The 23,245-nt window shown below is 46.5% G+C and overlaps 2 protein-coding genes and 2 pseudogenes across 2 annotated transcripts; 3 read left to right on the top strand and 1 right to left on the bottom strand.

Annotated features, from left to right (window-relative positions):
• Positions 1 to 15,322: 15,322 nt before the first annotated feature.
• LOC123062304 (disease resistance RPP13-like protein 4) lies at positions 15,323 to 18,698 on the top strand. Its single transcript, XM_044485762.1, has 2 exons — positions 15,323 to 17,310; positions 17,594 to 18,698. The coding sequence occupies exon 1, from the start codon at positions 15,623 to 15,625 to the stop codon at positions 16,877 to 16,879; it is 1,257 nt and encodes a 418-aa protein (XP_044341697.1). The 5' UTR covers positions 15,323 to 15,622; the 3' UTR covers positions 16,880 to 17,310; positions 17,594 to 18,698.
• LOC123062305 (probable disease resistance protein At5g45440) lies at positions 18,069 to 19,242 on the bottom strand (annotated as a pseudogene).
• Positions 19,243 to 19,348: 106 nt separating this feature from the next.
• LOC123062303 (uncharacterized) lies at positions 19,349 to 21,970 on the top strand (annotated as a pseudogene).
• A 465-nt stretch (positions 21,971 to 22,435) lies between these two features.
• LOC123058684 (uncharacterized) lies at positions 22,436 to 23,245 on the top strand. Its single transcript, XM_044481388.1, has one exon. The coding sequence runs from the start codon at positions 22,579 to 22,581 to the stop codon at positions 23,155 to 23,157; it is 579 nt and encodes a 192-aa protein (XP_044337323.1). The 5' UTR covers positions 22,436 to 22,578; the 3' UTR covers positions 23,158 to 23,245.

The following is a 23,245-nucleotide window of genomic DNA, read 5'->3' as shown; positions in this document are numbered from 1 at the left end:
GAGAGAGAGAGAGAGAGAGAGAGAGAGAGAGAGAGAGAGAGAGCAGGAGTCCGGGAGAGGGGGAGGTCGTGTTTTATGCATCAAAGACTGATATAAACCATGTTTCGATATAAACTTGCATTCAAATATTTAAATTGGAGAACATGTTGTCTGTAATCCACACATGAACGGATATATGCGTATATCAAACAAGTTCATTAATTTGACTTTCAACATGTTCATGGAGTACTATAATACTGTATAACATGCTACTCGATTGAGGTGTTCAATTTTGGATTTAGTTCACTATTTTGACCTGGTGAACGAGCTATTTCATTGAATCAAGATATTTCATTTTGGGTTTGATTCCCGTTTTTGAGTGGGTCAACTATTTGTCATATAGCAAATCGCTAGCAACGAGCATGTAAAAACACATTACTCCCGAGCATCATCTCTCCATCTAAAAAAGAAGTGGCAAGCTAATATTTCAAAATTTGATTCGAATCGACTTGGTAAGGTAGACGTGGATGCTCGTTCTCCCAAATTTTGAACGAACCATTAAACATCCTGTGCTCGGTGGAATTCGCCCGAGCAAATAAATGGGAGACACGAAATTACCGTCCTATGTGGGACACACATCAATTGGCCCGTTGTACATCGAGGGTAGGTTCGTAACTTCATCCAAGCGCACCTTCTCCTTGGCCGAAATGACATGTGCCAAATAATTCATAAACCATGGTCAGCAAAACACGCTCTCCTCACCCGAAGTAGCTCGCGTCCACTATTTCAAAACATGCTCTCTTTGCCCGAAATCGCTCGCGCCCACTATATTTCAAAACACGCCCTCCTCGCCCGAAATCGCTCGCGCCCACTATTTGGGGAGAAGCAATGTTACTCTACTATCCCCGACCCTCAGTACACAGACCCAAGCCGGGAAGCCTAAAGGCAGGGGTAGAACTGTAACTCCTCCTCACATTTCAGACAAATGCGTCCGTAAAACATGGTTCCACTCTCCTCCCAATCCCCCCCATTCATACCTCGTGGGCGCCAAATCACCTTCTCCCCAGAATCTCCCTTCTCCCGAGCCGCGAAACCTCAACCCCTCCTCCCTGGCGCCCCCACCGCACCAATTTCATAGCCGCCCTCCTCTCTAATGCCGAAGACGTTGTCCATTTGCCGTCGTGCACTGGGCCATGTGCCTCTTACTCCGTGTTGCTGGAGCTGCCTCGACGATGGCCGCGTGAACCGTACCGGAGCCGATTCACCCCCCCGTTGTTCACGGCGCCGGAGTGGCTCCAACTTCGGATCCGTCCAGAGTCCCGGTGTTGTTTCCCCATAGCCGTCGACCGTCGTGACATCGTTGTTTCCCAGCCGCCAGTCGCCACCGCAACCATGCCGGCCTCACCGACTCGGCAGCTGGACCTGCCTACTTCACCATGCCGCCAGATAGGTTGCACCCTCATCTCAAATCACTTTATTTAGGCGTCAGTTGTCTGAATTTTTATTCTGGGCTAATTGATTCCCAATGGGAAGTAGCACCCCTCGAGGCGGCGGAGCTCCTAGGCTGTCGGTTGGCCGGTGTCTAACGTAAGGGTGCGGGGCCGCAAGTTCACCGTGGAAAAAACGCTTAGATGGCTATCTTAGAGTTGTGTGGGTTGAAGGTACTGCCGCCGTCGGATCTGGATGACGGAGAGTCTTTGTGGATTGGCCTGGGGGTGGCGCAACCACGGCAGTGAGGTGGGGCGGGGAGCGGGGTTTTGGGTGGGGCCACGTACGGCGGAGGCAGGCTTCTCTGCCGTTGGTCGCTGGCTCTTCGGGGAAGATTCCTAACAGTGTCAGCCGGGAGGCACAAGACGACCATCAAGCCATCCGGCGTAGATCGGACAGTACCAAAATAAAATAAAATCATGTGACCCCAATTTATTCTTCAGCCAACAGACGTGTGACCACTCTCGTACCTTGCTGTTGATCTCTTAGTATTTCTTCAGATCAAAGAGATGTGTCGTTCTTAACATCATGCATTATCTGCATCTTCAGCCACACCGTCTTCCGACTCACCGCAGCTGCTCCAACAAGGGAAGCATACACCAGAAGGGAGCTATAGTCCCCACTCAACAGTTCCCTGCATCGAATGCGCGTGCCCGACATGGACAGCCACAACAACTGCAGGGCCATCGACAAGTCAGCACATGATGCTCACTCCTATGGATGGCGGCCAGATAGGTTGTACCCTCATCTTACTTGTGTGCAACATTTATGGCTTTGTTATTCATCTAAGCATGGAAAATAGATTATCACATTTCACTGTATATTCATGCTGATCTCTTACGGGTCTTGTTCAGGAGTTAACGATATTCCATAGTTCAGCTAAGATACTTGTTCTTTAGGGAACGTTGTTCCATAGTCATCATCCATCAGCCAATGCTATCCCACAGGCTGGTGATTATAGTATTATACCACTTCTAGTATTACCTATGTTGTTCTTTAATACTTTTGTGTGCCATCTAGTTAATCTCGAGTACAAATGATACATATTCTGTAGCTTTCATCTGTGTTCTTCCTTTAGTTTTTGAGACCTGTTGCTGCTAGTTAACCCCTGTCCTACTATTTATGTCATCTCCTACAGGCACTCATTACATAAATCTAACTACTAGTTGTCTTCCATGCATGTCAGATATAATTGCACACACTGATATATCCACAAGAACCTCACGGAGCAATGTAAAGGCCAATAAACTTGATGTCAATGATACCCAATATGATGGAACATGTAAAGGCAGTTCTTCAGAAGACTTACAGAAAGATGTTGAATCCTCTTCACCCCCACAAGGTCCTTGCTCTAACTTGGCCCATGATATGGGTACAACATGCATATAGTGTCCTGGAGTGTATTTACTCTGTTGCAATGCCATGTGCTTAGCATGCTAATCATGCATGTAAATATGTCATGCCTGTCTGTTTTTTAGTACCTATTCCATTCATGATAACATGTTTTCAAATTCAAGTACTGTCATTCTACTCTATCGCAATGCCATCTGCTTAATTTGGACATCATGCTTCTGAATATCTTATGCATTGTTATTCATCAGTATGTACTTCATCTGTCTACCATACCATGTTTTTTACATTGAAGTGATGTTCTAGTGCTCTGTTGCAATGCCATCTTAGTTTCCCAATCATACACATGTATGTTGCCTTAGTTTTTTCTGTACGTACTCCGCTAGCATACAATTTTACATTTAACTAGTGTTTTTTGCTGTGTTGTCCTATCGTATCCCTAGATCTTACACCATACTCCCTCCGTCCGGATTACATGTTGCCGAAATGGATAAAAAATAATGTATCTAGAACTGAAATACGCCTAGACCCATCCATTTTTTCCGGATGGAGGGAATACATGTCAATATGTCATGCCTTTCTATTCTTCAGTACCTATTCCATCTCTCTGCTGTAGCATGTTTTATAATTGAAGCACCATTCTTCTATATAAGGCATGCAAGGGGAAGACGACTGTGTTAGAATCTGAAGGGTTACAAACCAGGTCTTTGCAAAAGATCCAAACGCCAGGAGATAATAAACCAACTCTAGTTTTTATAGATACTGCTCCAGCACAGAGAAACCCAACTCCTACTGATAATAAGCAGATTCCAGTGGCCAAAGAACTAGTCCGCTCCAGTCCAGCAAAAATATGTCAACTCCATTCTAAGAAGCATGTGCGTATCCTTGCATCATGAAATTTTATAGCATGCTGATCATATTTTCTACATGTTTCATACCCATCTCTCTTTTAGAAAATAAGCTTAATAGATAAAAGAATTTCTGCACTGGTATTGTCTATGAGGAAAGATTCTTGCGGGAATTCTCTGTGCTCCAATGCAGATGTAAGTACCTGTTGTATATCACTATATTTTTACATCATCATGTATTTTGTTAATCGGCGTGAATCCAACCTTTATCTGATCTAAATTTAGTTGTAGCAAAATGTATGATTAAAGGCCACAATGTTGATTTTTTGTAAGGAAAACTGCCTGGTAGTTTTGCATCCTGAGCTGCATGAGTGTACTATCTCATATCAGTGGGTTTGATTACTTTGGTTCTGCAGTGGGTTTTCAGTGTTTTTTTACTGTGTTGTCCTGTCGTATACCTAGCTCTTATGTCATACTCCCTCCGTCCAGATTACATGTCGCAGAAATGGATAAAACTGGATGTATCTAGAACCGCAATACGCCTAGACCCATCCATTTATTTCCAGATGGAGGGAATACATGTCAATATGTCATGCCTTTCTATTCTTCAGTACCTATTCCATCTCTGTTGTAGCATGTTTTATAATTGAAGCACCATTCTTCTATATAAGGCATGCAAGGGGAAGACGACTATGTTAGAATCTGAAGGGTTACAAACCAGGTCTTTGCAAAAGATCCAAACGCCAGGAGATAATAAACCAACTCCATTTTTCATAGATACTGCTCCAGCATAGAGAAACCAAACTCCCACTGATAATAAGCAGATTCCAGTGGCCAAATAACTAGTCCGCTCCAGTCCAACAAACGAATGTCAACTCCATTCTAAGAAGCGTGTGCGTATCCTTGCATCATGAAATTTTATATCATTCTGATCATATTTTCTACATGTTTCTTACCCATCTCTCTTTTAGAAAATCAGGTTAAATGATAGAAGACTTCCTTCATTGGGATTGTATTCGAGGAAAATATCTTGCGGGAATTCTCTGTACTCCAATGTTGATGTAAGTACCTGTTGTATATAACTATATTTTTACATCAGCATGTATTTTGTCAATCGGCGTGAATCCAACCTTTATCTGATCTAAAATTAGTTGTAGCAAAATGTTAAAGGCGCCAATGTTGATTTTTGTAAAGAAAACTGTCTGGTAGTTTTGCATACTGAGCTGCATGAGTGTACTATGTCATAGCATGCACATTACTGAATTGTAGTGCTTCTCTGGTTGCCCATTCATTCATTGTGTCAATGTTGCTTTCGTATTACCTTACCTGGCTAATGATAGTTGTGCCATATTGTGTTAATTTGGTGTCGGCTAGTTGTCCAAACGTTCATTGTGCCAATGTTGCTTTCCTATTATCTGACTTGGACAATCATAGCAATGCTAGTGTCTTAATTTGGTGCAGGCTGCTGAAGATAAGAAGACAAACTCTGAAAACAGCAAGGCAACCCCATTGTTTCTTTCCAATAAATCTAGGCCAGGTAATATGGCAATAACTCATAATTAATCTGTTTGGTTCCCCTCCTAATTTATGTTATGATGCAGTGGTCGAGACACTCTCCACTATCAATAATACAAGCATGCCAAAATCTCCATCTGAATCTGTTCAGTATCCTCTGTCTCGAATGCAATGGAAAAATGTATGTTTGTGAACCAATTAATGGCTGAAGGAATGATGGAAATGGTGGAGGAATCAGAGGTGCAGAGTCGTGCGACACAACAACTGATCAATGTTTTCAGAGATAGTGTAGCAAAGCAGCAAGAACTTGCCCACATGCTTATGGGCGTCATTCGTTCTGAGGTTGCAGATTGTGACGTTGTAGATCGTTAGGTTATGTTCATTTATTTGCACTGCCATCTATCTTTGATTGGCCAGTGGATGTAATTTCCTGTAATATATGCTGGATGTGCAACATTTTTCCCTGTTGCCGTACCTTTGCTTGATCGGTTTTGGTCCCGTACATAATTGCTCGTCGTAATGGGCTCAAATTTTCTACTTTGGCCTAAAGACATGTACGAACTTTAGCGGGCCCATTAAGTTAATGGGCCGTTACCAGGCCGAAAGTTAATGGTCGGCCCTCTTAACTCCTGGGTCATTAATAGGCCGACATCGAAGCGGGCAACAGGTGGACCCAATTGATTTCACGGGCCGTTAATAGGACGTTACTAAGTTCGGGCTACATATGGCCCAACTATACCGTGGGCCTTTAGCAGGCCGAAAGAGACAATGGGATTGCACTGGACCATGAAGAGCATGGGCCGCTAAGAGGCCAAAAGTCAGGTCATACTGTAAATGGCCCAACTGTGTTGTGGGCCTTTAGCAGGCCGAAAGAGAAACCGGACTGGTACTGGATCATGAAGGGCATGGGTCGTTAAAAGGCCAAAACTAAGGTCCGACTACAAATGGCCCAACAGATATATGGGTTGTCAACTGGCTGAAAGACACATCGGGCCGGAAATTGGCCCAACACTTAAATGGGTCGCTAAAAGACCGAAACTCAGGTCCGACTACAAAAATGGCCCAACTGATTTATGGGCCGTCAACAGGCTGAAAGACACACCAGGCCGGAAATTAGCCCAACATTTAAATGGGTCGCTAAAAGGCCAAAAGATGTACATCGTGAAAATTGGCCCATCCACTGAATGGGCCGTTAACAGGCCGAAATCTCATCGAGCTGATATTGAGCCCAAATATATAGCGGGCTGTTAACGGGCTCGAACTGACGATGGGCTGCAATGGTGTCAAATCTTTAACGGGCTGTTGATTGGCCGAATTGGCACATCTCGTATGGGTCGTGGGCTTAAATGGACCTGACACAAGTAGGCCTTATATGGGCCAGCCTGCTAATTTTTACTGGGCCGATCTTTTTCACCGGAATGGGCCACTATTGGGCCGTGCCATGTGTCGACCTATCATAGGCGCCTCTCTGTCCAATGAGTGGATGACATCTGTCCCAACGGTGAGGCAACACGTGTTTCCTCCGGCCAATGATGATTCTACACGTGGAAAATCCCCATTGGTCCGGACCGTTAATGGGTTATCGGATCCAAAACCGGACCCGATAGCTTAACGACATTCCGTTACGGTGGATGCCACGTGTCGGTTACCCTTGACGAAAGCACTTCTGTGACGCGTGATTTATTGTCATGGAAGTGGACACTTCCATGATGATAATTTTGGTATGTCATGGAACACTTCTACGACAACACAGGTATGGCTATCTTGATTCTGTCATAAAATCGTCATGGATGTACATGCATGACAAAAAACGCGACCTAATGTGACAAACACGTATCATCACGGAAGTGTATTTTTCTTGTAGTGCCCGTAGCAGCCACGTAAAACTTGCAACAAAAAAATAGAGGACGTCTAACTTGTTTTTGCAGGGCATATTGTGATGTGATATGGTCAAGATGTGATTATATAAATTATTGTATGAGATGATCATGTTTTGTAACACAATTATCGGCAACTGGCAGGGTCCATATGGTTGTCGCTTTATTGTGTGAAATGCAACCGCCATGTAATTGCTTTACTTTATCACTAAGCGGTAGCGGTAGTCGTAGAAGCAATAGTTGGCGAGATGACAACGATGTGGCGATGGAGATCAAGGTGTCAAGCCGGTGACGATGGTGATCATGACGATGCTTTGGAGATGAAGATCAAAGGCACAAGATGATGATGGCCATATCATATCACTTATATTGATTGCATGTGATGTTTATCCTTTATGCATCTTTTTTTGCTTAGTACGGCGGTAGCATTATAAGATGATCTCTCACCAAATTTCAAGGTACAAGTGTTCTCCTTGAGTACGCACCGTTGCTATAGTTCTTCATGCCGAGACACCATGTGATGATCGGGTGTGATAAGCTCTACATTCACATACAACGGGTGCAAGCTAGTTTTGTACACGCAGAATACTCAGGTTAAACTTGACGAGCCTAGCATATGCTGATATGGCCTCGAAACACTGAGACCGAAAGGTTGAGCGTGAATCATATAATAGATATGATCAACATAGTGATGTTCATCATTGAAAACTACTCCATCTCACATGATGATCGGACATGGTTTAGTTGATATGGATCACATGATTATTTAGATGACTAGAGGGATGTCTATCTAAGTGGGAGTTCTTTAGTAATATGATTAATTGAACTTTAATTTATCATGAACTTAGTCCTGATAGTATTTGCATATCTATGTTGTAGATGAATTGCTCACGTATAGCTTCCCCGTTTTATTTATGATATGTTCCTAGAGAAAACTATGTTGAAAGATGTTAGTAGCAATGATGCGGACTAGCTCCATAATCTGAGGATTATCCTCATTGCTGCACAGAAGAATTATGTCCTTGATGCACCGCTAGGTGACAGATCTGATGCAGGAGCAGATGCAGATGTTATGAACATTTGACAAGCTCGATATGATGACTACTTGATAGTTTAGTGCACCATGCTTTATGTCTTAGAACCGGGACTTCAAAAAATTGAATGCCATGGAGCATATGAGATCTTCCAAGAGCTGAAAATGATATTTCAGACGCATGCCTGTGTTAAGAGGTACGAGACCTCTGACAAGTATTATGCCTACAAGATGGAGGAGAATATCTCAACCAGTGAGAATGTGCTCAGAATGTCTGAGTACTACAATCGCTTGAATCAAGTGGGAGTTAATCTTCCAGATAAGATAGTGATTAACAGAGTTCTCTAGTCACTATCACCAAGTTACTGGAACTTTGTGATGAACTATAATATGCAAGGGATGACAAAAACGATTCCCCGAGCTCATCGTGATGCTGAAATTAGCGAAGGTAGAAATCAAGAAAAGCATCAAGTGTTGATGGTTGACAAGACCACTAGTTTCAAGTAAAAGGGCAAGGGAAAGAAAGGGAACTTCAAGAAGAATGGCAAGCAAGTTGCTACTCTCATGAAGAAGCCCAAAGCTAGACCCAATCCTGAAACTGAGTGCTTCTACTGGAAAGGAAATGGTCACTAGAAGAGGAACTGCCCTAAATACTTGGCGGATAAGAAGGATGGCAAAGTGAACAAAAGTATATATGATATACATGTTATTGATGTGTACTTTACTAGTGTTCATAGTAGCCCCTGGGTATTTGATACTGGTTCAGTTGCTATGATTAGTAACTTGAAACAGGAGTTACAAAATGAACAAAGACTAGTTGAGGGCAAGGTGACGATGTGTGTTGGAAGTGATTCCAAGGTTGATAAGATCACCATCGCACACTCCCTTTACCTTCGGGATTAGTGTTGAACCTAAAATAAATGTTATTTGGTGTTTGCGTTGAGCATAATATGATTGGATCATGTTTATTGCAATATGATTATTCATTTAAGTCAAAGAATAATTGTTATTCTGTTTACATGAATAATACCTTCTCAGGTCATACACCCAAAGGTGAATGGTTTATTGAATCTCAATCGTAGTGATACACATATTCGCAATATTGATGCCAAAAGATGCAAGGTTAATAATGATAATGCAACTTATTTGTGGCACTGCCATTTAGGTCATATTGGTGTAAAGCGCATGAAGAAACTCCATGCTGATGGGCTTTTGGAATCACTTGATGCTTGCGAACCATGCCTCATGGGAAAGATGACTAAGACTCCGTTCTCCGGAACAATGGAGCGAGCAACTGGCTTATTGGAAATAATACATACTGATGTATGCGATCCGATGAGTGTTGAGGCTCGCAGCGGGTATCGTTATTTTCTGACCTTCACACACGATTTGAGCTGATATAGGTATATCCACTTAATGAAACACAAGTCTGAAACATTTGAAAAGTTCAAAGAATTTTGGAGTGAAGTAGAGAATCATCGTAACAATAAAATAGAGTTTCTACGATCTGATCGCGGAGGCGAATATTTGAGTTACGAGTTTGGCCTTCAATTAAAACAATGTGGAATAGTTTCACAAACTCATGCCACCTAGAACACCATAGCATAATGGTGTGTCCGAACATCGTAACCGTACTTCATTGGATATGGTGCGATTTATGATGTCTCTTACCAATTTACCACTATCGTTTTGGGGTTAAGCATTAGAGACAGCTGCATTCACGTTAAATAGGGCACCATCTAAATCTGTTGAGACAACACCATATGAACTGTGGTTTAGCAAGAAACCTAAGCTGTCGTTTCTTAAAGTTTGGGGTTGTGATGCTGTGATGGCCTGGCTTATTAGGGATGATAGACTACTCATATCAATAAGAAATTCCTTCTTTTCCGGGAGCCCATTCAGACAGAACTCCCAAGTTAAGCGTGCTCAGCTTGGAGTAGTGTCAGGATGGGTGACCGACCGAGAAGTTGCTCCCGGGTGCGCACGAGTGAGGACAAAGTGCGTAGAAAAGACTAGTATTGATTTGTAGGGCCAGTCTAGATCCCGCCAGGAGTAACGACCACCGGCGGGTGTGTCCGGCCGTTACAAGTTGGTATCAGAGCCGACCCTCGCGGTTACACGGATGGTTGCAGATAGGTGCGTGGTCATGTTATTCATGAAGTTTGTGACCCGTCATGGCACATGGCATGGCACATGTACTGGACTGGAAGCACAGACGTATGTGCCAAGAGGGAACGTTCCCGTGGCCCGACGAGGACGTTGGTTCCTCTGAGTGGGGGTGTATATGATGGCCTGGCTTATTAGGGATGATAGACTACTCATATCAATAAGGAATTCCTGCTTTTCCGGGAGCCCATTCGGACAGAACTCCAAAGTTAAGCGTGCTCAGCTTGGAGTAGTGTCAGGATGGGTGACCGACCAAAGTTAAGCGTGCTCAGCTTGGAGTAGTGTCAGGATGGGTGACCGACCGGGAAGTTGCTCTCGGGTGCGCACGAGTGAGGACAAAGTGCGCAGAAAAGACTAGTATTGATCTATGGGGCCAGTCTAGATCCCGCCAGGAGTAACGACCACCAGCGGGTGTGTCCGGGGCTTTACAGATGCTTATGTGAAAAAGTTTCAACCTGATAAGCTCAAACTCAAATCGGAGAAGTGCATCTTCATAGGATACCCAAAAGAAACTGTTGGGTACACCTTCTATCACAGATCCGAAGGCAAGATCTTTGTTGCTAAGAGTGGATCCTTTCTAGAGAAGGAGTTTCTCTCGAAAGAAGTGAGTGGGAGGAAAGTAGAACTTGATGAGGTAATTGTACCTTCTCTCGAATTGGAAAGTAGCTCATCACTGAAATAAGTTCCAATGATGCCTACACCAATTAGTGAGGAAGTTAATGATGGTGATCATGAAACCTCAGATCAAGTTACAACCGAACCTCGTAGGTCAACCAGAGTACATTCCGCACCAGAGTTGTATGGTAATCCTGTTCTCGAAGTCATGTTACTAGACCATGACGAACCTATGAACTATGAGGAAGCGATGATGAGCCCAGATTCCGCGAAATGGCTTAAGGCCATGAAATCTGAGATGGGATCCATGTATGAGAACAAAGTATGGACTTTGATTGACTTGCCTAATGATCGGTGGGCCATTCAGAATAAATGAATCTTCAAGAGGAAGACGGATGATGATAGTAGTGTTATTATCTACAAAGCTTGAATTATCGCAAAAGGTTTTCGATAAGTTCAAGGTGTTGACTACGATGAGATTTTCTCACTCGTATCGATGCTTAAAAGTTTGTCTGAACCATGTTAACAGTTGCCGCATTTTATGAAATCTGGCAAATGGATATCAAAACTACATTCCTTAATGCATTTATTAAAGAAGAGTTGTATATGATGCAACCAAAAGGTCTTTTCAATCCTAAAGATGCTGACAAAGTGTGCAAGCTCCAGTGATCCATCTATGGACTGGTGCAAGTATCTCAAAGTTGGAATATACGTTTTGATAAGTTGATCAAAGCATATAGTTTTATACAGACTTGCGATGAAGCCTATATTTACAAGAAAGTGAGTGGGAGCACTACAACCTTTTTGATAAGTATATGTGAATGACATATTGTTGATTGGAAATGATGTAGAATTTCCTGGAAAGCATAAAGGAGAATTTGAAAAGAGTTTTTCAAAGAAATAATTACCTGTAAAGCTACTTACATATTGGGCATCAAGATCTATAAAGATAGATCAAGACGCTTGATAAGACTTTTGATGACTACATACCTTGATAAGATTTTAAAGGAGTTCAAAATGGATCAGTCAAAGAAGGAGTTCTTGCCTAAGTTGTAAGGTGTGAAATTGAGTAAAGACTCAAAACCCGGCCACAGCAGAAAATTTAAAGAGAATGAAAAGTCATTCCCTATGCCTTAGTCATAGGTTCTAGAAAGTATGCTATGTTGTCTACCAGACCTATTGTATACCTTAGCATGATTTTGACAAGGGAGTACAATAGTGATCTAGGAGTAGATCACCGGACAACGGTCAAAATTATCCTTAGAGGACTAAGGAAATATTTCTCAGTTATGGAGGTGATAAAAGAGTTCATCGTAAAGAGTTACATCGATGCACGCTTTTTACACCGATCTAGATGACTCTAAGTCTCGATCTAGATACACATTGAAAGTGGGAGCAATTAGCTGGAGTAGCTTCGTGCAGAGTATTGTAGAAATAGAAATTTGCAAAATATATACGGATCTGATTGTTGCAGACCCGTAGACTAAAGTTCTCTCACAAGAAAAACATGATCACTCTTTGGGTGTTAATCACATAGAGATGTGAACTAGATTATTGACTCTAGTAAACCCTTTGGGTATTAGTCGCATGAAGATGTGAACTAATCACATAAAGATGTGAACTATTGATGTGAGATCACATGATGATGTGAACTAGATTATTGACTCTAGTGCAAGTGGGAGACTGAAGGAAATATGCCCTAGATGCAATAATAAAGTTGTTATTTATATTTCCTTATATCATGATAAATGTTTATTATTCATGCTATAATTGTATTAACTGGAAACTTAGTACATGTGTGAATACATAGACAAACAGAGTGTCCCTAGTATGCCTCTACTTGACTAGCTCGTTAATCAAAGATGGTTAAGTTTCCTAGCCATGGACATGTATTTTCATTTGATGAACATGATCACATCATTAGATAATGATGTGATGGACAAGACCCATCTGTTAGCTTAGCACTATGATCGTTTAGTTTGTTGCTATTGCTTTCTTCATGACTTATACATGTTCCTATGACTATGAGATTATGCAACTCCCGAATACTGGAGGAACACTTAGTGTGCTATCAAACGTCACAATGTAACTGGGTGATTATAAAGATGCTCTATAGGTGTCTCCGATGATGTTTGTTGAGTTGGCAAAGATCGAGATTAGGATTTGTCACTCCGATAGTCGGAGAGGTATCTCTGGGCCCTCTCGGCAATGCACATCACTATAAGCCTTGCAAGCAATGTGACTAATAAGTTAGTTGCGGGATGTTGCATTACGGAACGATTAAAGAGACTTGCCGGTAACGAGATTGAACTAGGTATGATGATACTGATGATCGAATCTCGGGCAAGTAACATACCGATGACAAAGGGAACAACGTATGTTGTTATGTGGTTCGACCAACAAAAATCTTCGTAGAATATGTAGGAGCCAATATGGGCATCCAGGTTCCGCTATTGGTTATTGACCAGAGAGATGTCTCGGTCATGTCTATATAGTTCTCGAACCCGTAGGGTCCGCACGCTTAACGTTCGTTGATGATATAGTACTATATGAGTTATGTATGTTGGTGACCGAATGTTGTTCGGAGTCCTGGATGAAATCACGGACATGACGAGGAGCTCCGGGATGGTCCAGAGGTAAAGATTGATATATATGATGATATGGTTCGGCCAAGGGGTGAAGCCCATGATGCTTTAGGTCGGTGCAAAAGGAGTTTTGTAGAGGCCAGGGGGCCAAATGCCGAAGACCCTAGTGTCTGGCCCTCGGCCAGACGCCGAGGCCCATGTCGTCTGGGCCAGACGCCAAGGACTGTGGCGTCTAGTCCTGGAAGTCCGAGTAGGACTCTCCCTTGCGGGCAAAACCGATTTTGAGGAGGCCTTTACTCCAAATTTCAACCCAGGGCTCAACATATAAATAGAGGGGCTGGGCTAGCACCTGGAACACATCAAGAAACACCAAGCTGTGTGCCGGCAACCTTGTCCCCTCTAGTTTATCCTCTGTCATAGTTTTCGTAGTGCTTAGGCGAAGCCATGCAGAAATCGTTCTTCACCAACACCGTCACCACGCCGTCGTGCTGCCGGGACTCATCTACTACTTCGCCCCTCTTGCTGGATCAAGAAGGCGAGGCGTCATCAAGTAGAAGGTGTGCTGAACGTGGAGGTGCCGTACATTCGGTACTTGATCGGGACGGATCGTGAAGGTGCACGACTGCATCAACCGCGTTGATAGACGCTTCTGCTTTCGGTCTACGAGGGTACATAGACACACTCTCTCCCTCTCATTGCTATGCATCTCCTAGATAGATCTTGCGTGATCGTAGGATTTTTTTTGAAATACTGCGTTCCCCAACACCCTTCACCAGAGATCCACGGCGAGAGGGGTCGCCCACGACCCGCAGCGCCAGACGTGGCGCCAAGGCGTTGCTGCGAGGCAGCCGCCGCCGCCGCCACCTGCCGACCTGCACCACCACCATGCCGCCCGTCGCCCGATGCCACGCTGCCGTCGCTGGCCCACTCTGGAGTGCCGCCGCACCGCTACGCCCGGCATCCAGCGCAACATCCCCACCGGCGAGATCCGGCGCGCGCCGCACCTCCCGCGCAAGGAGATGAAATGGCCCCGCCGCCGCCGGCAACGACCGGGCTTCGCCCGCTCGTGCCCCTTGACGGTGGCGTTGGAGGAGAGAGAGAAGGAGAGGGGTGGCGGCGGCGGCGCTAGGGTTGCCCCCCGGACGCGCGCGGGAGCGTCGCGGGAGGGGAGGGGCCTATAGCTTTGAAGCCTTTGATCTGGTCTCTCCTCTCGGCTTCTCTTCTTTACACATCGCATGTATTATACGTTTTGCCGTTCTGATTTACATCTTCAGAGACCTTCATGACAAATCTGTCAGACATAGCAAAATATCAGTTGCTCAAAAAATAAATTTACATCACCATCATTTGCTGGAGCATATTATTTGGATCCAAATATCTTAAATAGCAGTTTTTTTATACCAAGCAGCAAACCAGCGACTAAAAAACGCCAAAGTGACCTAAATCTCAGCTTTGCCCCGTTGTCTCTGCGAAGAGCGATAGAGCTGCAGAGCAGAGCAGGATCATCGCCCCGCCGAGTTCGTATTATATACCGCCGCCGCCTTCTGTATTTTCGGGTAATTTCCCTTTTCTTCGCCGGCCTGGATTCCCCCCTTCTATTCCCCTTTACCTTGTTCTGTATGCGAGCCTACCTGTTGCCGCGGAAAGAGTAAGAGTTCCGCATCTAGAGTTCAAATTTCTATTCCTATTTCTGTTTCACGGTTGCCTATTGACGGTGTAGACACTCGCTATGCTCCATGGCCTAGCATGTTTTTACGAACTGGATAGATGTGCCCTAGCGAATCCGGTCCAGTGATGGCATCCATGCTCTTTAGTAAGCAAGTATGTTTTTCTTCTGAATTGCAATTAGCAATTAGCAAGGTACATTCTAAGCTTCAGATTGTGAACACTGAAATGTCCAACTTAAAAGACCGCATGAAATTTCCTCTCCATGTTCCTTTGATCAAGCCAGCAGCTCCTGCGTTTTTATGATCATCTTTACCATCTAGATTGCTGTCCGCAAATGCTTCAGAGCAATGGAAAAAATTGGAGATTGAGAGGAAAATCCTTGAGAGCTCCACGATATCTAGCTTGCAGCTTAGCTATTATAATCTTGATCTTCAGCTGAAGCTGTGCTTGTTATGCTTCTCTATATTCCCAGAAAATTCCATTATTAGCAAGAGGGCTATGATCCATTGGTGGATTGGTGAAGGGTTAGTAGAAGCCACAAGAAGTCAGACAACTGAAGATATTGGGAAGGAGTGCTTTGAGAAGTTGATCACTGCAGAGATGATTGAACCTGTATGTCATAAACGTAACTGTAGTGTGAACCAATGCAAGTTGCATCCTTGGATTCGGCGTATGTTGGTCACCGTTGCAAGGCAAGAACGATTTTTTGAATTTGATTCCGATGGCAATGCAACATGGGGCTTTTCAGGTACTCGCCGTGCTTGTCTAGTAGGAGAACATATTCAGGCAACAGAAACGGCACCACTCAGAAATCAGTCCAATCCAGATTACCTTCTTGCAATATTCAATGTGAGCGAGCAATACCTCCAGTTCGACAAGAATTGGTTCTTGGATTTGAGGAAGGTCGAAGTTCTCCAACTAGGTCGGTGGCATAACTTGTACCGATACCATATTGAGGTTGACAGCACTGAATATTTGGAAGGGTTGCAGTCATGCAAACAATTGAAATATCTTTGTCTGCGGGGTATCTCCCGTATCGCAGAGCTTCCTGCTTCAATCGGCGCACTCTCAAATCTCAGGATCTTGGATCTTCATGCTTGTCATAACCTTGAGAGGCTTACTGAGAGCATCACGTCTCTTCAGATGCTGACCCACCTGGACGTTTCAGAATGCTACCTTTTGGAGGGCATGCCAAGGGGCATTGGTTTGCTTACTGAACTCCAAGTGCTGAAAGGGTTTGTCATTGGTGGATCTACAGGCAAGTACAATTGTCAGGTAGCGGAGCTGATCAGGCTGGGCAAGCTGAAGAAGCTAAGCATATATATTGGAAGCAAAGTTCTAGTGACAGAAGACGAACTGCATGTAGTTGAGAACATCAAAGCCCTTCGTGTGCTGACAATTACATGGGCTGTGTTGCTGTCAAAGAAAGGAGCGGGCCAACAAGATTCTGCAGCAACAGCGTTGTTAAATTCGTTATCCCTTCCTCCCCATCTCGAAAAGCTAGACTTGCGTTGCTTCCCTGGTGAGAACATACCGGTTTGGTTGAGTCCGAGTAGGCTGTTGAGACTGCGGAGGCTCTACTTCACAGGAGGAATGCTGAGCACTTTTGGAGAGAAGAGCATGTCCGAGCAGTGGAACATTGAGATATTGCGTTTAAAGTTCTTGAATGACTTGGTACTACTCCCTCCATCACAGTTTAAAGGGCGTACCTCACATCTCTCTGGGCCCAAGGTCGCTAGCGATTGGCAGGAATAAATGATGCGCTGGAGCTGCGGTAGTTAAGGATATGTGCCTAATTAATCGCTAAACAAACGCATAGTAATCTCCCCGTCCAATAAAAGGCCTCGCACAGCCATGCATGCAAACAAAACCGATTCACACCTCCACCTAAAGTTTCAGTTCACACCATGCATGCGCACCAAGCGGAAGGAGTAATTTCAGCGGGCTAATTAATGACCTGCGCCCTATTTCCCTCTAATTGTGAAAAAAATTGGTTTTGGAGATACGCCCTTTAAAGTGTGATGGAGGGAGTAGAATGGACCCAGGTGAATGAGATGTTTCCAAACCTGACCTTCCTGGAGGTATTCAGATGTAGCAACATAGAATCTTTTCCTTGTGACAAGGATGGAGTGTGGATGAACTACGACACCCAGGAAACCAGAGAGTAGAACAAAGCACCAAATCAAGTGAGTTCTCATTATTACATATGTAATAAGTCAATTTCCGCCCTCAATGTTGAAACAAAAATACAAAGGAAAAAAAAGAGTGGAAAAAGGAGATGCACAAAGCCAGGTTATCCATTTGTTGTCTTAATTATTTGATTGCATATGTTGTACAGCTTATCAGCTACAGAATGTTGATAAATTTGAGCTTCATCAAACAAATATGTGGCCTATGGTTATGAACTTATGATGTAGGAACACAATAGTAATTCATCCATTTTTACTGATTTGTCATTCTTCTTTTCAGGCTTTTTCATGTGAGCGCATTGTCAGGAGAGAGTGATATATTGGAAAGCAAGTTTGATCAGAGTCTCTACCAAAGTTGTGCAAGTTATGGTCAGTCTCTCTCACACATGTTATTTCACGGCGTCATGCAGAAGTTTGTTACGGCCTTCAAGTGAAAATTTACCAGCCTTTTTAACTTTCTGCACAATGTATGTTTGTCTTGAATTTTTGTCACAATATATTTGTGAAAGCCATAAAGGTCTGACACCTGCACATTTTGTTTATGAGGAAACCAGAAGCACTGAACATTCAATTCTACGTGGGTTCAAACTTATTTTGCAGGGAGAAATGGTACATGCCTGTAGATCTTCTTCTCACAGCCATTCATAAGAATTTATGCCATAACTTTCATGTGACAAATCCATAAAATTCATATACAGTTGCTATGTAGTTTTCTTTTGGTCCATGACAGGCATATTGCCTACTTTACATTTCCACTACTCAAGCTTAAGTTCCTGGCTAGAAGTTGATGGTGCTAACGTTAGACTTTTTGCGAAGATGTCTGCCATTGCCTTGGCCATTGACGGTAGCCCACCACAGGTCTGAAGAATTTCCTCTTTCAGGTTGTTAATAGCTGCGAGATCGACGCTGTCTTTCCTTGTTCAGAGCATCCATAAAGATCGCCCAGGCGCTCTCTCTGTCGGCCAGCGGCTCCACACGGTACACACTACCCTTCCTCACCATCATCTCTGCTGCCTGCTCCTGCCGGCTGGTAACGACCACAACTCCACCTCTCTCTTTGGGCAACCCAAGCATAAGGCCATTTTGCAATTGTTCGCCCCTCGACAAGGCATTTTCATGGCCTGCGATGTCGGCGTACCAGTCGTCGACGTTCCAGACATCGTCGAATACTATGAGGTACCGCTTCCCCTTGAGCTGCTCATGGACAGCTACCTCCAGGTCTCCCAGGCTATCAATGGCCAGTATGAACTCCTCTTCAAGTCCGAGGGCCATAAGTATGCTCTGCAAGACTTCATTGCGCACGTCCTTGCCAATGCAAGAGGTGCGCGACAGGCACACCCAGATCCTGGGGAAGAAGCGGCGCCTGGCCATCGGGCTGTTGAACACGAGCTGCGCGAGCGCAGTCTTCCCGATGCCGCCCATGCCGACGATGCCGACGCCTGTAAGTCGTCCGGGGCTGCTGTCCCCGAACGCCCTGGACTCTAGCTCCGCGAGCTGTTGGTCGAATCCGTAGATCCTGCTCTCCTCAACCCAGGAAGTAGTCCAGCGGCTGAACCCGGCGGTGGTGGTGCTCTCCTGCTGCAATGCTGCAGCATCGCCGTTGGGGTCGTCGTTCTGGACACATTGCAGGACTCTGCGCTTCACGGCGATCACCCGCTGCTTGACCTTGTTGGAAAGCCACGCTTCGGAGGGGGAGAAGAAGCAGCTCCGCGTGTTTGGCCGGTTGGTGAGCACGCGGCACTGCGAGAGCAGGCTATTGAGTTCGTACATGCACTCTCGGAGCTCATCGGCGTTGGTGGAAGAAATGGCTGCCTTCTCCAACCCGGCCCTCATGTCGTAGAAGTGGGAGCTGAAAGGGAGCTCCGCGGCTCCCTCCTCCGCCATGCTATCAACGAACTTTCTAACCAGAAACTGCGCCACCATGGCCATCGACCCCTTCGGCTTTTCCGGTCAGAAATTGCTCGTAAGAAGGTAGTTTGATGGAGGATTTTTCAGTTGTTGATTGATGGATTCACAGGATAATCAAGGGATAAAGAGGGGGGAGCTAACTGAACCATGAGGGGCGCAGAGACCAAGACAGTGACGGCCCTTAACTTATAGTGCCAACTTGTTTCTTCTTCCAAGACGCGTACATGTCCCATTTGAAATCATTAAGAAAACCAATGACGCCTGAGGTTGACCCCATGGAAGACCAGGAGCCAAGTCTCCCCACGAGCATAAGGATACGATGATCCTGGAGAAGTGCCAGCCGCCGGAGTGGAAGGCAGAGATGGAGGGGAACGGCATGAGCACACAATCCATGGGAGGCCTGTTCACTGTGTGGAACGAGTGGGAAATCCGCGTGCTTGTGCTCACCAGCCTCGCGCTGCAGGTGTTCCTCCTCTTCTCCGCCGGCATCCGGAAGCGCAACGTCTCCGCCTTGCTCAGCGTGCTGCTCTGGCTCGCCTACCTGCTCGCGGACTCCATTGCCATCTACGCGCTCGGGTACCTCTCCCAGACGCGCGTGCCCAGAGGCGCCTGCGACGATGCACAGTTGCTCTTCAACCGCAACCACCGCATCCAGGTCTTCTGGGCGCCATTCCTGCTCCTTCACCTTGGTGGTCAGGACACCATCACCGCTTTCTCCATTGAAGATAACGAGCTCTGGAAGCGTCACCTGCTCAGCCTGCTGTCGCAGGTATGGTTAATTTCTCCAATCTTTTGCACTTCAGACAGAGTTAGTACTGCTCACTTCACAAACTTGAAACAACCAAGCCTTGCCTTGTCTTGTGTTATAACAGGTTGCCCTTGCTGTCTACGTCTTCTCCAAGTCGCGCCCTGGTGCCGATATCCTATACCCGGCCGTGTTCATGTTCCTGAGCGGCATTCTTAAGTACGGCGAGAGGACATGGGCGCTCAAGTGCGCCAGCATGGACAACCTGCGGAGCGGCATGGTCACCATGCCGGACCCGGGCCCCAACTACGCCAAGTTCATGGAGGAGTATCGCTTCACACGTGAGGCGGGGCTCCGGGCGGAGATCATCATCGAGTCAGAGCGACGTGCTGGGGTCACCGCCCCGGCAATCACAGAGGAGACCGTACCTTACGCCACGGTCATCACCGAGGCGCGGTGCTTCTTCGTGACCTTCAAGCGCCTGTTCGTGAACCTCATCCTCAGTTTCCAAGACCGTACCATGAGCCAGGCCACGTTTCTGCGGCTGATGCCGGAGCAGGCGTACAAGATCATCGAGATCGAGCTGTCCCTCATGTATGACACCCTGCATTCCAAGGCGGCGGTGATGCACACCTGCTATGGCCGCCTGTTCCGCTGTGTCACGCTCGTCTCCACGACGACAGCGTGCGTCTTCTTCAATGTGCTACACAAGGGTCGACGCGGGTCGTATGACGGCATCGATGTCCTCATCACCAATCTGTTATTCGGAGGAGCGCTTTGCTTGGAGGTTTCTGCCATTGGTATGATGCTTGTATCATACTGGACATACGCAGCTCTGAAAGGTTCCATCTGCCATTCGCTGAGCCATCTAATCCTCCGGTGCATAAAGTATTTCCGGCCAGAAAGCCGGGCGAAGTGGTCCAATTTGATGGCGCAGCACAACCTCATCAGCTTTTGCCTCCATGACAAACCAACGCTGATCACCAAGATCCTGACGCTGCTCGGACTCAAAGGGCACTGGGACAGTTGGCTATACATCTGGCACATAGACGTGTCGTCCGAGCTGAAGATCTCGGTGTTCAGGGAGCTGAAAGACAAGGCGCTCAGCATCGTCGACACTGAGAGTTACCGCAAGTTCAGCAACCACAGGGGCCAGTGGGCGCTCCAGTGCAAGGGCTACTACAAGGAGCTCGGCTGGAGCGTCGAGGCGGAGTTCGACGAGAGCATTCTCCTCTGGCACATCGCCACGGACCTCTGCTTCTACTCGGACGACGACAACGACGACGCCAAGCTCACCGAGTATGTCAGCATCAGCAGGGCGGTGTCGAACTACATGCTTTTCCTGCTCGTGGCCCGGCCGTTCATGCTGACTGCGGGCATCGGGCAGATCCGGTTCGGCGACACGTGTGCGGAGGCCAAGAACTTCTTCGGGCGGGAGGCCGCACGCCCGGTGAGCGTGCCGCGGCAAGGATGGTGCTGGAGGTGAACGCGGAGATTGCGCCGAGGGACGTGAAGGGGGACAGGAGCAAGTCGGTGCTGTTCGACGCGTGCCGGTTGGCCAAGTCGCTGCTGGAGCTGCCGCCCGGCAAGAGGTGGCGGCTCATTCGCGTGGTGTGGGTGGAGATGCTCTGCTACGCCGCGAGCAAGTACCGGAGCAACTTCCACGCCAAGCAGCTGAGCAACGGCGGCGAGCTGCTCACCGTCGTCTGGTTCTTGATGACGCACCTGGGGATGGGTGAGCAGTACCGGATAGAGGCTGGGCATGCAAGAGCTAAACTAATTGTAGAGAAGAACTGAGATTGAGAAGATCACCAAAGGGTGGTGTACTCTGTAGACTGTAGTCTGTGCTATCTTCAAAAATTCTTAGGTGATATGTGCGCTTTCAAATAACTTGAATTGATCTTGTCAGTTTGGTGAATTGGAATGTATTGGCAATACGGATGTACTCCCTCGGTTCCACTGAAACCAGTATAGTACGAGGTGGGAATATCACATGATACCACACTTCACATGACAACATGGCACCACTCCTCAAACTTCAAATTTGCAAGTCTCCACAAAATTCTAGATATGTTTATACAATACCTTAAATTTTCAGACCCAAATTCGAAATATACAATGAGAAACAAAGGGGGCAAATCTAGCATGAACACCATTCACAATTGAATTTGTCTTCTTTGTTTCTCCGTGTGCATTTCGAATTTGGGATTGTAAATTTTAGAGATTGTAGACTCATATGTTGTTAACATTCAGATTTTTTTCTCATTTTTTGTTTAGAAACTTGCAAATTTGAATTTTTTAGCGGTTGTATCATGGTATCGCGATCATGCAGAGCATGCATAGCACATGAACGAAGTCGAGTCAAACGAACCAAGCGCCATACGGCTAGATCTACGCAGAACGAGTATGTAAGTGGGCCCCGACGACTAAGTTAAGCCAGCAAATCATGAAACACACGATCTAGCGGGCTGACCGGCGGTGTGCCCCTCCACTCCACCACCACCCGCCACCGTGACCTGACGCACCTCACTATATACCGGTACTGCGCTGGGCTGACATCTCCCTATCCCCTCCAAGGCGTTCGAACTTGTGTGTACCTGCCGGCGAGCGCCATGTCCCAAGTGCCGAACGCCGAGCGCGACGGCTTCACCTGCGGCACGCTGTTCACGTGCCTCTGCCTCCCAGGACTCTCCAAGAAGAAGCCGGAGGAAACCGGCGAGAGTCGGCAGCCAGCGGCGCCGGAACAGGACCGGCGCACGGAGCAGGAACCCCCGCAGGTGCTGCTAACCCGCGCGGCGTCCCTGGAGAAGCTCGAGTGCTCCTCGCTCTACTCCGGCAGCAACATCGTCTTCGACTTCCTGGTGGAGCCGGGGGGAAGGGACGACCGTGGCGCCGTCCATGGATACTGCCCGTCGCCGTGCTTCGACCTGCCGGTGGAGCTGATAGGGGCCGGCGAACGATGCGGCGTCGTCGCCAACGACGCGCCGGTCACGTCCGCCTTCGTGTTCGACGGCCACCGAGATGGCGCAGCTCTGAAGAGGATGGCGTCGTGCCTGGCGTCCAGCGTACCGACGGGCGGCGAGGCGCGGCCGACGCATCTCGTGAGGTTCCTGTCCGCGTCGGGTTGTGCCGTGCCGGTGCGGCCTCCCGTGACGTCTTTCGGTGGCCCGGCAAAGGGGGGCGGCGGTTGACGAGTCGTGCCCGCGGTGGCATACAACGTGAAGCCGAAAACGATGCGAGAGGAAAACCGTCGTTTGCATGAAGTTGGTGTCGCATTTG

This window comes from Triticum aestivum, chromosome 3A, assembly GCF_018294505.1.
Source record: "Triticum aestivum cultivar Chinese Spring chromosome 3A, IWGSC CS RefSeq v2.1, whole genome shotgun sequence".
In the NCBI taxonomy this organism is placed as follows: domain Eukaryota; kingdom Viridiplantae; phylum Streptophyta; class Magnoliopsida; order Poales; family Poaceae; genus Triticum; species Triticum aestivum.
This window is presented reverse-complemented; position numbering and strand designations above follow the sequence as displayed.